Raw genomic sequence first — 14,974 nt, 5'->3', positions numbered from 1 at the left:
ACTGGCAGTTAATGAAATCATTTACAAAGACCATGTGTGTGCCAAATGAAACGCATTGAAGGCACTAGTATAAAGGCTCTGAGTGGCATGACCAGTCCTTTGAAACAGACACAAGCATGCAAAGGGTCAGAGAGTGTTGTTTCTCATTAGATATCTTTCTCTGATACTTTACTTATGTGTCAGTATATGCTCCATGAAAATGCCTTGCTTGTTTTTATTACTATTATTTTTATAAATCATAACATTAATATATGCTCATGATAGAAAAAAAGAAGACACCTATAAGCACACCCATCCAAAATATACCACCCAGATATAACAGCCACTACCACTACTCATGATTCATGTATTTTATAATCTGTTTGGAAATACGTTTTTTTTTTTAACTTTATCTTGAATATAATATTCTTTCCTTGGAAGTATCCTAAAATCCTAAAAATAAGGCTTGGGGACTGGAGAAGGCCGGTGACGGCCTCCATGTCACAGAGGGAAGAATTTCCTCGCCTGGGTTGGCTTCCATGTTAGGGTTGGGTGTCAGCCCATCTTCTCTGTCCTCAGTGGTGGAGTGTCCGAAACTCTCGGGATGCCGACGGGCATGTGGGTAAGCAAAGCACGGAGAGGAAGTTGTTCGAGGCAAGAATACATTTTTTCAAAAAATATTTTGGCAGAAAAGAAGTGTCTTCCTAAGGTAGCCAAGTATTTGAAAGATATGCTTGTTGCTTTCACAGGTTGAGTGGGCCCATCATGTGAATGTTGGCTACTGAATAGGTATCAACATTTTGAAAACATTCCCTTTGCACCAAATGTTCCCTTAGTTAAAATAACTTGAGTAAAAAAAAAAAAATCTTTGAAAATGCAGTTCTTAAAATGTTTTTCTGGGAGAAACTGCAGAATACAAAAATTATCGGGAGGCTTTTTCCCTTAAAAATCAGTCATGGGGATGTGATGGTGTTCCTTGAAGAGGGCCAATGCTACAGTGATTATCACCTGTTCTAGACTGACCCACGGACATCTGGATTTATAAAGCAAGTATGCTGAGAGATTAGCTGCTTCACCAAAGTATCTTTTCTTTGGAGAGACATGGGTTGCAAGGTTCTTTGAACCAGCCACAGAATTCAATCTAGCAATCCATAAACCCATGTTGTGCGAAGCGTGCGGCATGTCTGCAATTTTACTTCTAATTTGTAAAACCCTTTCTACCATCATGACTAATTTGCAGCAAGAATCTTATTTGCCTGGGATGCATGAGTGGGAAGGAACGGTTTGGGATTGAACTTGATGACAGGAGTGCCTGGTCCCCAGGGCTTGTGCACACGTGTGAGAGCGTGTGTAGAGGGAAGAGGGGGACAGGGGTAGAGGTAGCACAGCAGTGGTCATTGTGACCACGGCAGTGGCCCCAGCGCCACGTGGGCTATGGGCCAGGATCTGCAAGTATGCCCTCCTTTTGTCCTCGCTGTGTTCTCATTAAGCGAGATGTTACTGTGTCCATTTTGCTTCGGGAAACTGAAGCTTGGGCATGTTATTTATTTATTTATTTATTTTTAAAGATTTTATTTATTCATGAGAGACACAGAGAGAGAGAGAGGCAGAGACATAGGCAGAGGGATAAGCAAGCTCCTAGTGGGGAGCCCGATGCAGGACTCGATCCCGGGTCTCCAGGATCATGCCCTGGGCTGAAGGCAGTGCTAAACCGCTGAGCCACCCGGGCTGCCCAGCGTGGGCATTTTAAAGACCTTTGTAAAGGTCACACGTCCATAAATGGTACAAGCTTGGATTGCATTTTCAACCACTCTGCTATCTCATGGGGTCCCGATTTCTAATCTTGCTTTGGTAGCACCTATTTTAAGGGCAAAGGTGAAGTTCAAGGGGACTCTCTCCCAAACAGGTGTAGATCCACAAACACCCCATTCCCCAGCCTAGAGAGAGGCAGAGCTGATCAAACCATCACTGGGAGGTTAATAAAAGCTAATGACCCTCCTTGTTTTAGATTTATGGTCAAGGGACCACCCCCCAAACCATAATGTACTATTGCTTCTAAAAGCTTTCACAGAATAGTGTAGAGAATATAAACCCAAAGGTCTGGTGGATTTATCTCGTATGGACTATACAGTATTTGAGGAAGAGGAAAAGGTGCCTCTCTTGAAAAATCAGGAGCTTTGGCATCCCACTTTGGTTTTCCTGCCTCTCTTTAAAAACCAGGATGCTGGGGCACCTGGGTGGCTCAGTGGTTGAGCATCTGCCTTTGGTTCAGGTCGTGACCCTGGGGTCCTGGGATCAAGTCCCACATCGGGCTCCCCACAGGGAGCCTGCTTCTCTTCCTCTGCCTTTGTCTCTGCCTCTCTCTGTGTCTCTCAGGAATAAATAAATAAAATCTTTAAAAAAATAAAATAAAAAACCATAAAACCGGAGCTGCTTAGGCGCTGGGAAATGGGGGAGTGTGTGGTTTGCACAGAGGCCACCTGGCAGGGCAGGGGTCGTGGTCAGGGCCCTCCAGCCTCACTTACAGCAATCTTGGCTTTTACGGCTGCCAGCTTCTCCTGGGCGGCAGTGAGGTCCGAGGTGGCCCTGCTCAGCGCCTGGCGCTTGGGTTCCACGTCACAGAACACTTCATAGAAGCGCACAATGTTTACCACCCAGGAGCAGAGGCCCGCGGCCGCGTAGGACTTGGTGGCCACCAGCTCGGGGTTGAAGTCCGGGTCCTGCAGGTACGGCCGGATGGCCTTGAGGCAGCTCTCGTGAATGTGCTCCTTGTCAAAGTTGATGAGGGAGTCCAGGAAACCGTCCACCTTGGCCATGGTGACCTTCGCGGCCTTCCAGCTGCGGTCCTTGGGCACCCTGCCCCCGGGAGCCGTGAGGGTCATCACGGCGGCCGTGACGTTGCTGACAGCTGGAGGGGGGGCCCCGAACGACTTCAGCTCTGTCAGGTTGGTCTGAGGAGAGAGGAGGAGGCTGTCAGGAAAAACACGAATGCGCCACGAAAGCATGTGGGTTCTAGAATGACCATTCTGAAAAGGCTGCCTTGAGGCCCATGGAGCCCTCTGAATTTTAAATGTCATGACTCATCAGAGGGAAGCGAAAGCTACTCCCCCCAGTGGCTTCAGACGCGCCCCATGGCGAGCCCAAGACTCAGCTCCGTTTGTTCAGCTCTTTAGCGGACTCGCTGCCCATTAGAAACACACAATTATTTCACATTCAACAGAAAAATAGCAGGATGCCAACATACTCTGAAACAGGCAGCGTGCCCTGAATAAAAGATAAGGTTATTATAAATTAATTTCCCATCTTGGATCGAAGAGAATAGCCCTGTAACCCAACAAATTTTGTTTTTTTCTTTAATTAAACTTCTTTGTTCCATGAGCCTGTTCTAACTACACTTGACTGTCCTGACATTTTCTGCCAAGAAATAATTCAGCCTGGAAGCCGGGCATAGTCACTGCCCCTGCTTGGATGTGGGTTTGTCCTCTGCTCCAATCACCATTTGCACTAGGAAAATAGGGCCAAAAGGGTTGGCCTTGGCATGTCACTTCGACTTCCCAGGCCTCTGTGTTTCCATCTGTAAATTGGGAGCAGGGGCACCCTGGATCTGTGAGTGAAGCTGTGTCATACATGCACGTACAGTTGATTTCAGGTTTATTGCGACCATCAGTGAGTACCATGTGACCTCAAAAGCACTTGCTTTTTGGGGATGATTTTATGGGGGGGGGAATTTTTTAAAATATTTTATTTATTTGAGAGAGAGAGCACAAGCAGTGGGGAGCATCAGGCAGAGGGAGAGGGAGAAGCAGACTTCCCACTGAGCAAAGAGCCTGATGTGGGACTCAATCCCAAGACCCTTGATCATGACCTGAGCCAAAGGCAGATGCTCAACTGACTGGGCCACCCAGGGGCCCCAAGTGGAGGAAGATCTTGATTTTAAGGATTAGGTCCCCTGTGCCAAATGAATTTGGGGTGCCCTTGGGCCTGGAAATCTACAAATGAGGGGGATTACTTCCTGCACCTAATGGAGGCACCTGGGAAGATGCTCCATTTGCTTCTGAAACTATTTCCACATTTGGTCGTGAAAACCTGTTGGGTGACATGGGCAGTGGTGGATAGAAGGACAGTATACATAGGATGGTGTGCTAGCATACCTGCCGTGGTGGCCTCCACTGGGGCACAGGGCACAGGATCAGAAAATATAATCAGAAACAAAACCCCATGACTTTAAACCAGTATAAGTTCAGCATGAATTAAGAAGATATAAAAATGTATGGAGATGAAATGGAATTCTACAACCCAGATACGTCACTGTTAATATTTCAGTGTGATTCCTTCCAGTCTTTTTTATATTTATCACTCCCGATAAATTAATCATAACTTTTTGGTAGTAGTGACCAAAGACCAAGTACAGAGGGGACTTTCTCGCTCATGTCTGTGATGGGGATGAGCTTGGAGCTGGCTGTAAGGACAAGTGGAGCTGTGTTTGGAGTGTCTACGGGCTTTCTGGATCTTCTCTTGTGGTTGCTTCTCCCTGTGTGTGCTTCTCTTTCGTCTAGAAGCTTCCTCGGGTTGCAAGGCATACGACCTACCTCTCTGCCCTCACTCTGTGCTACTTTCTCCATGTGTCACCAAGCTCCAGCCACGGTCACCTCCTCCCAGCACATTGACTGCCAAGCTCATCCCCAACTCAGGACCCCTGCCTGGACCACTTCTTGCTAAGCTTTTTGCATGGGCCGTCCCTTATCATCCGTCAAGATCTCAATTCAGAATTCAGACGTCTCCCACTCGGAAAGACTTCCCCTTCTCATCATTTCCTAGCAGCACCCTGATGACCTGCAGAGAACCTGGGGCCATCAGAAATGATCATCACTCTTTCCTTACTGAATTTCCATCTCCTCTCCTTCGTGACAACAGGGATGGTCTCATCTATCTTGTTAACCACTGTCGCTCTGGTCCCAGGAATCGGCATGCAGCAGGTGTTCATCAACATGGGTGTCCAACAATCGCCTGGAATTAGTGGGGGTCAGCAGCTCAAGGTCATGGCCATCACTTTGCACCCAGGAGGGACTGAGACCTTTTCTCCAATGCAAGTGGAAATAAAAATGTCCATGGGACGGGGTAGGGGTGGGGTTGCCTGGGTGGCTTAGTTGATTAAGTGGCTGCCCCTTGGTTTTGGCTCAGGTCATGATCCCAGGGTCCTGAGATCGTGCCCCATATTGGGTTCCCTGCTCAGCCAAGAGTCTGCTTGAAATTCTCTCTCTCCTTCTCCTTTTGCCCCTCCTCCCACTTGCACACTCACTCTAAATCAATCAATCTTTGAAAAAAAAATGTCCTAGGAAATGACCTTTTTTAGTTAGACAGGGCTCCTGTAGCCAATGGCTACAGGGCAGGCAGATATGGTTCTACTAGGAGGAACACAGGATGGAAGAAACAGTTCCCAGTTGGCAGACAGAATTTTGAGCGAGCAGACATCAGGCTCGCACTCTTGGTTTCTCTACCCCACTCCTGCTATCAGGCCCCTGTGGAGGCCCCTTGCTGCCTTGACCTTGACCACTCTCCCAGGTGTCTGCCTGAGGAATTTGCTTCTTCTTCCAGTTTCCACCCAAACTTCTCATCTCGAGGCTCATGCTGATCCCCTTCCTTAAAACTGCAACCTCCCGCCTCCTCCAGGGCTCCTCCTTGCTCTGTGCTTCCTTTACCTTTGTCTTCCAGCATCTGACATGTTCTGACACATTGTACAATAAAGAACTCTGTCATCATGCTTGTCTCTCACCCCTCACTTGCGCTAGGATGTAGTCTTCACAGGGGAAGGATCTTTGTTCACGGATGCATCATGTGCACCCAGAACAGCCGATGAGTCCTGGCTGGGTGAACAGATGAAGGACTAAAGGTTCACGTCATTGTGCATTTGGCAAATGGGGGTACAGTGGGAACAAGACAGGCAAAGCCCTTCTGCTCATTCAGGTGGAAAGACAGGCAACATACAGGGATCCACCTTTGGTGTTTGGGATAGCGAGAAAGTGCTTAACCCCCCCTCCCCAAAATGGAAACAAGGCTAATAGGATAGAAGATTCTTGAGGATTGATTTTACCCCTTGAGGTCTGGGAAGGCCACTTTGGCAGGCTGACATTTGAGCCGGGGCATCTGCAAAGGGGCTGCTTCAAGCATGGGGATCTGCAAACTTGGCCACTCTATAGAGTGTGGTCAGGAGGGTGATAGAGGTGGGAGAGGAGAGCTGGTCAGGATCCAGATCAAAAAAGGGAGGAGTTTGATTTCATTCTAACATCAAGGGGAAGCCAGTGGAGGGTTTTAAGCAGGGGGTGAAATGATGTGGTTTTGCTTTGAGAGCTTGTTGTGGCAGGGCAGGCTGCACAGTCGTTCATGCAGGAGACTGAGCCCGGGGCCAGGGCTGTCCAGTGGAGGTGGTGAGAGGTGACTGGGTTTGGGACATATTTCAGAGCTAGTGTAGGCATAAGTTTTAAAAAGAGGCATGAGGGAAAGTTGCTAGTTATTTTCGAACAAAATTTTTAGATTCAGCATATCACCAGATGGATGAAATAATTGATATCAAATATCAAAATCACTATGAAGCTTTTCATCTTTGATCTAGGGTTTCATATAGTTACGTGAATAATCTTACATAGGGAAAACCAGCCAGTTGGCAGTATGGTAAATTTTATTTTCTAGTATTTTATATAGGCGTCTTACACCACTATTCATAAGTTAGATTCACCTGAGATTTTATTTTCTCATGCTCTATCACCTTTTAGTACCAGGCTTATCACATAACACAGGCGTTAACAAGTCCTGTAGGAAAGAAGTCTATTTAACTTGGAAACACTAGAATTTTCCCAATTATTTGATTATAAAATCTCCTTGCTAATACTGAAAGTCAAATGATGAGGAAAAGATTTATGATATATATACCAGGAGATTAATAGTAAAAATTTATAAAGTAGTAATAATTTATAAAGTAAATCATTTACTATGATTTAGTAAGAAAAGAGGGAAACTCTCTTACAAGAAAACGAACAACAAAAGTCTGAATAAGCAATGGGCAAGAGAAATCTAAATATTTGAAAAGATGCCCAAATCTCATTAGAATGAAACCAACCATAATTTGAAAAAAAAGTGAAAAATGTTTTGCTCTTTTATTTAGGCAAGTTAAAATGATTGAAAATGTCTAAGAATGTCAAGGATATAGGAAAGGTGATATTCAAAACTATAGACAAGAATCACCTTTTTGGACAGAGACTGGTTATTATTTATTTAAAAAAGAGCATATTGTTCTAATAAACAATTAGGTGAGGGGGTGCCTGAGTGGCTCAGTTGGTTAAATGTCTGACTTGATTTTGGCTCAGGTCATGATCTCAGGGTCGTGAGATTGAGCCCCATTTTGGGGAATCTGCTGAAGATTCTCTCTCTCCTCCCTCCATACCTCCCTCGCTGGTGCTCTCTCTCAAATAATAAATAAATCTTTAGAAAAAAGAGCATATTGTTGATAAGAGCTTCCTATTGCTTCTGTAACAAATTAACACAAAGTTGGAGACTTGAAACAACACGGGTGTCTTAGCTCCCAGCTGTGGAGGCCAGAAGACCTCAAGTCAAGCTGTGGGCAGGGATGGTTCCTCCTGGAACCTGCTGCGTGCCTCTTCCAGCGACTGGAGGTTGGCCTCATTCCTTGGCTTGTGTCCCCACATCATATCCACTTTTGCCCCTACTCTGCTTCCCCCATCACATTGTATTGGGGCCCAGCTGGATAATCTCCCCACCTCAGTACCCTTAACTCAACCACACCTATAAAGTCACTTGTGCCATAAGGAGCAAAATTCACAGGTTCCAGAGATTAGGATGTGAATCTCTCTAAGGTGGAGGATGCATTATTCAAGTCCACCATGTCATTCTACCAAACAACTGTACTTCTTATTGGCCCAGAGAAATAGTTGTGTATGCAACAAAGATCTATGCACAGGGATATTTATACTGGAAAAAAAAAAAAAACAAACACTCAACAATGGATAAATAGCAAAAAAAGAAAAAAGGGTAAAATTATAGCATGGAATCCTATGAAGCATTCAAGTTCAGTGTATGTACTGGCCTGAAATGGTCTTACTTCATGAGGGAAAGTAAGTTGGCGTTATCCATTCATATTTAAAATATGACATACTTTATATGTGCAATTGCACAACTAAAAATGCATAGAAAAATTGCTGGAATGGATATGCCCCAGATGATGATGATGATGATGATTATATTATTATTTTTTATTTTTACTTATTTATTCATTAGACACACACACACACACAGAGGCAGAGACACAGGCAGAGGGAGAAGCAGACTCCCTGTGGGGAATCCAGTGCGGGACTTGATCCTAAGACCCTGGGATCATGACCTGAGCTGAAGGCAGCTCAATCACTGAGCCACCCAGCCATTCCATGCCCCATATTATTCCAGGAGTTCTCTTGGGAGAGAAATGGGGCTATAGTGTTGGAGAGGGTTGACTTTATATCCTACTCCATGTATTCTACACTATCTGAATAATTTTTTAGAAGATTTTACTTTTTTATTTGAGAGAGAGTGCATGTGCGATTGAGCAAGGGGAGGGGCAGAGGGAGAGGGGGAGAAAGAGAGATAGAGAGAGAGAGGGAATCTCAAGCAGACTCTCCACTAAGCACAGAGCCTGGGATCATGACCTGAGTTGAAACCAAGAGTCAGACTCTTAAGCGACTAAGTCACCCAGGTACCCCATGAATAATTTTTAATAATGAAAATGCCATTATATATTATTTATAAAATAAAGTAGCAAGCTCATGGTAAGAAACACATAGGGAACAAATAGAATATTCTAGCTAAATTTGTCAAGGGGAAGAGGCCATGAAATTGCAAGCAAAACCATTCCTCCACTAAGGCAGGAAAAGTTACACTGGATTTATTTCAGTTTAGCTATAAAAGTGAAATAAGACTGCCAAAGCAGAGACTTACTACCAGGCTCAGATTTACAGGTGTTCTTTATGCATTAACTACAGATTTATTTTTAAGTTTGAAAACTATAAGAAAACAGGGAAGTGGTCAGGAAATACAGGGTCCTGTGAATGCGGAGGGTTTGAGGATACTTCAGGGGTCCTTGGGTTCACGAAGCAACAGCGCCCTCACCACGTGCAGTACAGGCTGATCCATTCCACTTCAGGTGCGGGGCGAGGGGGACGGGTGAGATGGGTGGAAGGCATCAAAAGGTACAGTTATAAAAGAAATAAGTTCTGGGGTGACTACAGCTAACGATATTGTGCCGTAGATTTGAAAAGAGAGGAAATCATAAAAGTTCTCATTGCACACACAAATATCTATTAACTATGTGTGGTGATGATGGATGTTAACCTGACTTACTATAGCAATGCAACATATACAAACACTGAATTATTATGTCATATGCCTGAAACGAGTACTATTACATGTCACTTATACCACAATTTAAAAAAATGCTGTCTGAGGCCCCCCTCACACATCCTGTGATCTGTAGACTGTAAACAATGGTCCACAGGTAAACTGTGCAGTGATGCCATGGGCTGTTAACGATCTGGTCAACCCACCTGGAAAGACTCATGGTCAGATCACTTTCGGAGGAGCCCACTTGTGCACCATGGCTCAGAGACTCTGCACCTTTCTGCACATCCAGGTCTCTGCAAACACTGCTTCCTTCTGGGATGCTCTTCTCTACTCCTTCCTCCATCCAGTAAAACTCTCTTCCTTATAGTCCTTGCTTCATGGGCTTTCTCTTCCCTAGTTCCTACCTGGCCAGCCAGTTAGCCATGTCATCTTCTGAGCTCTTGAGCCACTGAAATTTTAGTCTATTTCTGCTCATGTAATGCATGCAAGGAGTTTACAAACTCTGAGACGGCCGCAGGGCTTGGAACAAAGCACATGCCTGATAGACTCCAACTCCAGCTTTCCAGAAGCCATGCTTACAATTTCTTCTGCTTCTTCTAGATTTCACTCCTTATTGATAAAGAACATGCCTATGTTGCTATATTTTTTTCCATTTTATTTGCAGTGGCAAGGAGCAGAGGAGGAGAGAGAGAGAGAGAGAGAGAGAATCTCAAGTAGGCTCCTTGCTGAATGAGGAGCCTGACGTGGGGCTTGATCTCATGACCCATGAGATCATGACCTGAGCCAAAATCAAGAATCAGATGCTTAACAGACTGAGCCACCCAGGCACCTTCTTTTCATTTTAGGCTTTAGCAAGTGTCTTCCTACTTAGAGTATGAATATTTAGCTATGTTTACTGTCCTCTTTTCCCTCCTAATTATTATGGTTATATTGAATTTTTAGTTAATGTTCAGTATGATTATGACATGATTGTAAATATTGTTCACCTTGGGTTACATTTTCTTTCTTGTATATTCTGAGGGTTTTTTTTTCTGAAATTAGTTAAGTGCTTTTATTACTTGTTCTTTGTGGGAGTAAGTTTTGGTCAAACACCTGACAGAACAGGGTGGGGGTCTTCTTGGGGGAAGAGCACTTCACATAGTGCCGACTGCTTGTTCAGAGGCCTTGGAGTGGGATTGTGCTGGGGTGTCTGAGACACAGCAAGGCCAGTGCAGAGGGGGAAGTCAGGGTGACAGGAGGAAGATAATCATGTTGTACCCAGAAGAAGGGAACTGGGCAAAATCGTAGGGTCCTGTGGGCCACTTTGGATTTTATTCTGAGTACGATGGGAAGCCAATGGAAGATTCTGAACAGAGGGGTGATGTGGTCCAACTGCTCTTTTAAAAAGATTACTCAGGTGGGGGCACCTGAGTGGCATGGTAGGTTAAACCCCTGACTCTGGATTTTGGCTCAGGTCATGATCTCAGGGTCCTGGGATCAAGCCCCGTGTAGGGCTCTTCTCAGTGGGGAGTCTGCTTCTCCCTCTCCCTCTGCTCCTTCCCCTGCTCTATGTCTTAAGTAAATAAATAAAATATTTTAAAAAATGACTCAGGTCGGTCACCTCTGAACTACTTTTCATACATTCTGTCATTTTATCCCTGTGATAACCTAATGGGAGTTGTGTCACTGTTACCACCCTTGCATAGATGAGGAAACAGGCTGAGCAGAGAGAAAATCATGCCCAGAGATACATCCAGTGAACAGCCCAGCCAGTATTTGGACTCAGCTTATTTTAGGAAATCTAACCCCTGTGTCAAAAGATGTTATGAAAGGTACCTGCCTTATTAGTAAGACACGGTCAGCAGACACTTCACATGTGTGCATCAATGAAGTTGTCTTGTGGTTCATGATCAAAGAATCAGAAAAGGGTGACACTGTTCTAGAATGTAAGTTTGAGCTTGAAACACGGATAGGGTTGAGGCAGGAGGAAGGGTGGTGGCAGGGAGGGGTACACAGCCTCACCAGTGTCCAGGAGGTGCAAGCAGATGCCACTGTCCAGGGATGGGAGAAGCCTGGCCTGGCCCTGCTACCAGGTTCAGGCTGAGAAGTGGTGGCATAACTGGGCAACCCCTGCAATCCTAGTCCATCCCTCACAGTACCCAGGTTCTTAGTAGGAAATCTGGTGATTTCTCCTGATGGGGGGTCTCTTTAGGGCCGCTTAGGCCCTCAGTGCCTTAGCCTTTAGAGCATAAAAAATAAAAAGCCCAGAATGCATAATTCTAGAGTTCTTCATAAAAAATCCTTGAATGTGGGATGCCTGGATGGCTCACTAGTTTAACATCTGCCTTCGGCTCAGGTCGTAATCCCGGGGTACTGGGATCGAGTCCCTCTTCGGGCTCCCTGCAGGGAGGCTGCTTCTCCCCCTGCCAGTGTCTCTGCCTCTCTCATGAATAAATAAATAAAATCTTAAAAATCCTAGAATGCATTCATCTCAAATTACAATTTATATGTAACCATATGAGACTCATGCCAATTTATATGTAACCATATGCCAGGCTTCTATAGCATTCCTAATTCCGTTTTAGATTTGCTAAAGCCCGAAACTGCTGGATGTTACCTTCCAGGGCGACGCAGGAGAAGAAAGTTTCCGAAGGCTCATGTTTGCATCTCAAATGTCTCACCTGCACTAAATATGTCAAAGCATCAGGCAGGTGGAGATGAAGAGAGGCCCACTGGTGAGTGCCACCCACCCCACCTATAAGGGAGGATGTGGGGGTACAGTTAGCATGACACAGTGGCCTTGGGTCTAGCTCCTACCCCAGAAATTGAGAATGCGGGAGAAAAGCTGGCTAGTTGCCCCCACCACGGAGCGAGGGAGATGGTGCTGCAGGGGGCGGGCTGATGCCCTCAGTGCATTTGCGGGAAAGGAGGCACAGGTGACTCCATGGATCAGAGGTGAGCTCTTGCTCAAGGGAGCCAGCACAGGTTGTCTTAGATCTCGGCCAAGGGGCAAGTGAACCGCCAGACTCCCAGGAGGAGGAGAAGTCACCATGTGAGCATCCCAACACAGACAGGGTCAGCTTTTGGGGCCCCCTCTGAAGCTTGCTCCCTGTGACTGGAGTCTGCTCCTTTCTCTTCCCTCCTTCCCCCGCCCTTCAGCCATGGTTATCCAAATGGGAGAGAAGCTTAATCTGTGAAAAATAAAAGCAGCAGCTAATTACCATCCCCCTAGTACACAGAGACAGGGATACATCTCAAGGGAACCCAAATAAAAGTATCCCGTGAATACATCTCAAAGGACACGCTTGTTGTACCAGATGGTTACATATAGGACTTTAACTGACACACGGCTACATATTGTTGACATTTGAATATCTGCTAATTTTGTTTACATAGCGTTTTTTTTTCTTTTCATATTTTGGAGCCAACATGTGTTTGAGTCTCAGGTCTTAAGAATTTTCTCAGGGCTTTATAAGGCTCATGTGTCCTGTTGTATGTAATGGGTAAAATGACCATGGGCTACGGAGCTGAGTGTTTCTGGAGCTGGACTGTGAGGGTGTGAGTTTTAAGCCTGGCTCTAATAGCGAGTCTGTGACTCTGGGCCCAGGCTTTGTCATCTGTGAAGTGGAAGGTCTGGAACACTGGGCATCTCCTGTTCTGACTGGTTCTCAGACTCAAAGGCCTGGGATGTCATTGGTACTCTGTAAAGCCTGATAGATTGTCAGTGTAAATGAATGTTTGCAGGGGTACCTGGGGGGCTCAGTGGGTTAAGCGTCTGCCTTTGGCTCAGGTCATGATCCTGAGGTCCTGGGATCGAGACCTGCATCAGGCTCCCTGCTCAGTGAGGAGTCTGCTTCTTCTTCTCCCTCTGCTGCTCCCCTTAACTCATTCTCACTCTCTCTCTCTCTCTCTCAAATGAGTAAATAAAGAAAAATCTTTAAAGAAAATAAGCGAATGTTTGCTTAATGAATAAAGCAGTGACAGCTGGATCCTACCTTAAGCCTCCAACTTTGCCCTTGGATCTCTTTAGGGCACCAGGGTACCAAGCTGTCTTTGGGTCACAGGGGCCACTTCCTGCCACCCCCACCACTGTGAGAGGTAAGCAGCAGGACAGATGATCCTCCTACCTTATTGAGGGTGTTGAGAGCTGCCTGGGCGGCTGCAAGTGCTGGCTCTGCTTTGGCCAGGTCCTCCTCACAGTCCTTCTGCTTCTGCTTCACCTCCAGCATGATGACAGCCACCTTCCGCTCCTCCTCATCTGCAATGGCTTTCTCTCGGCTCACCTTGTCTGTCTCTATGCCGACCACCTGAATCAGCTTGTCTGCATCCTCATTCTTTTGCTTCAGCTCTATTTCCTGGGCAGCCAGCTTGGCCTTCAGGTCATCCACCTGCAGCAGAAAAGCACCAGGTGGTCCTGGGGCTCTGACCCTGCAGAGAAACATGCCAACTCCCAACAGGAAGGGGCAAAGCTGAGCTCTCATCTGGGACCAAGGGCTCTGGGACCAAGGCACACTGGACTCCCTCTTCCTCCTCCCTCTACAGTAAACATGGTAAGAGATTCTAGGCAACACGTGCCTTGACTTCTCTTTCCCCTTGATGCTTGCATGACTTAGGCTGCTTCTCACTGACATTGCACTTGTATCTTATAAAACTCCATGTGTCTCTCATGATGCTTTGTTCATAGTGGGCATGTCATAAAAAAAAAAATCAGTCATTATTTAATTGAAATTGGCCAATGTCTGGTATGCCAAGAATTTTGCAAGCTATAAAAAGTGAGTATCTACTGCGCATCCTGAGAGATCGAATGTATGGACAGACAATGGTCAGACCATATGTAAAAGTAGAACTCTGACCCACAACCGTGACCCTCCTGGTGCCCAGGAGACCAACCCATTATCTACAATAACTAGCTCAGGAAGCCAGCCTGCTGTCTGTAAGTCAGATGAGCAGGAAGTCAGATGCCCACCTCCAGAACAATCCAGGAAGACAGACAAAAACCTCAGTAACAGTGGCTCCAATGGCCAGAACTCAATTAATAGTTGACAACTTCCTTAATTCTTTTCTCTGGTTCCAGCTTAGGACCAACCAGAGAAAGTCGAACACGCTCCCCTGACTGCTCACATAGGGCGCCCCATTTCCTAGTGCCCACCCCCAGCTTCTGCAGGCCCCCAGCCTTCCTCAGGACACACCCGACACCCTTCCCTTTCTCCCCACCATGAAGCTCTCCCAGGCCTCTGCGGCCTTTGAGTCTCGGCCAAAACTGGGTGCTGATGGCTGCCTCTTTTGCTAGAGTGAGCTCTGAAGAGAGAGCATTTGCTGCTTCTTAATTTGGTTGGTCTTTGTTTATGTCTACAATCCCAACAAGACAGATGTTGGCCAAGTAAAAAGGGGACTGCAAGAGTCCCAGTGGCCCAGACCAGAACAGAACTGGCTCTCCATCCAGCTTCCATATTTATAGTCTTTTTGGAGGAAATACTAAAATGATAGTAATACCAGCATGTCAGAAATCACCTATTTCTCGAGGAGGGATAGTTTTCTCTGTACATTCAGGTCAGTGGAGGGTGGTGGTTCTCAGAGTGTGTTTCCCAGACCACCAGCAGCAGCATCACCTGGGTACTTGCTAGAAATGTGA

The 14,974-nt window shown here is 46.0% G+C and overlaps 1 protein-coding gene across 1 annotated transcript in view; it reads right to left on the bottom strand.

The window, feature by feature from the left end:
• Nucleotides 1-14,974, bottom strand: part of DNAH9 (dynein axonemal heavy chain 9) — a 325,725-nt gene that overhangs the window by 91,998 nt on the left and 218,753 nt on the right. Inside the window, exons 49-50 of the mRNA XM_072730369.1 lie at nt 13,470-13,730; nt 2,505-2,930 (exon numbers count right to left, since the gene is read on the bottom strand). Coding sequence (XP_072586470.1) covers nt 2,505-2,930; nt 13,470-13,730 — 687 coding nt within the window. The remainder of the gene's footprint in view (nt 1-2,504; nt 2,931-13,469; nt 13,731-14,974) is intronic.

The sequence above is a fragment of the Vulpes vulpes genome, chromosome 12 (genome assembly GCF_048418805.1).
Source record: "Vulpes vulpes isolate BD-2025 chromosome 12, VulVul3, whole genome shotgun sequence".
Taxonomy (NCBI): domain Eukaryota; kingdom Metazoa; phylum Chordata; class Mammalia; order Carnivora; family Canidae; genus Vulpes; species Vulpes vulpes.
The sequence above is the reverse complement of the archived record's forward strand: the minus strand, read 5'-3'. Positions and strand labels throughout refer to the sequence as shown.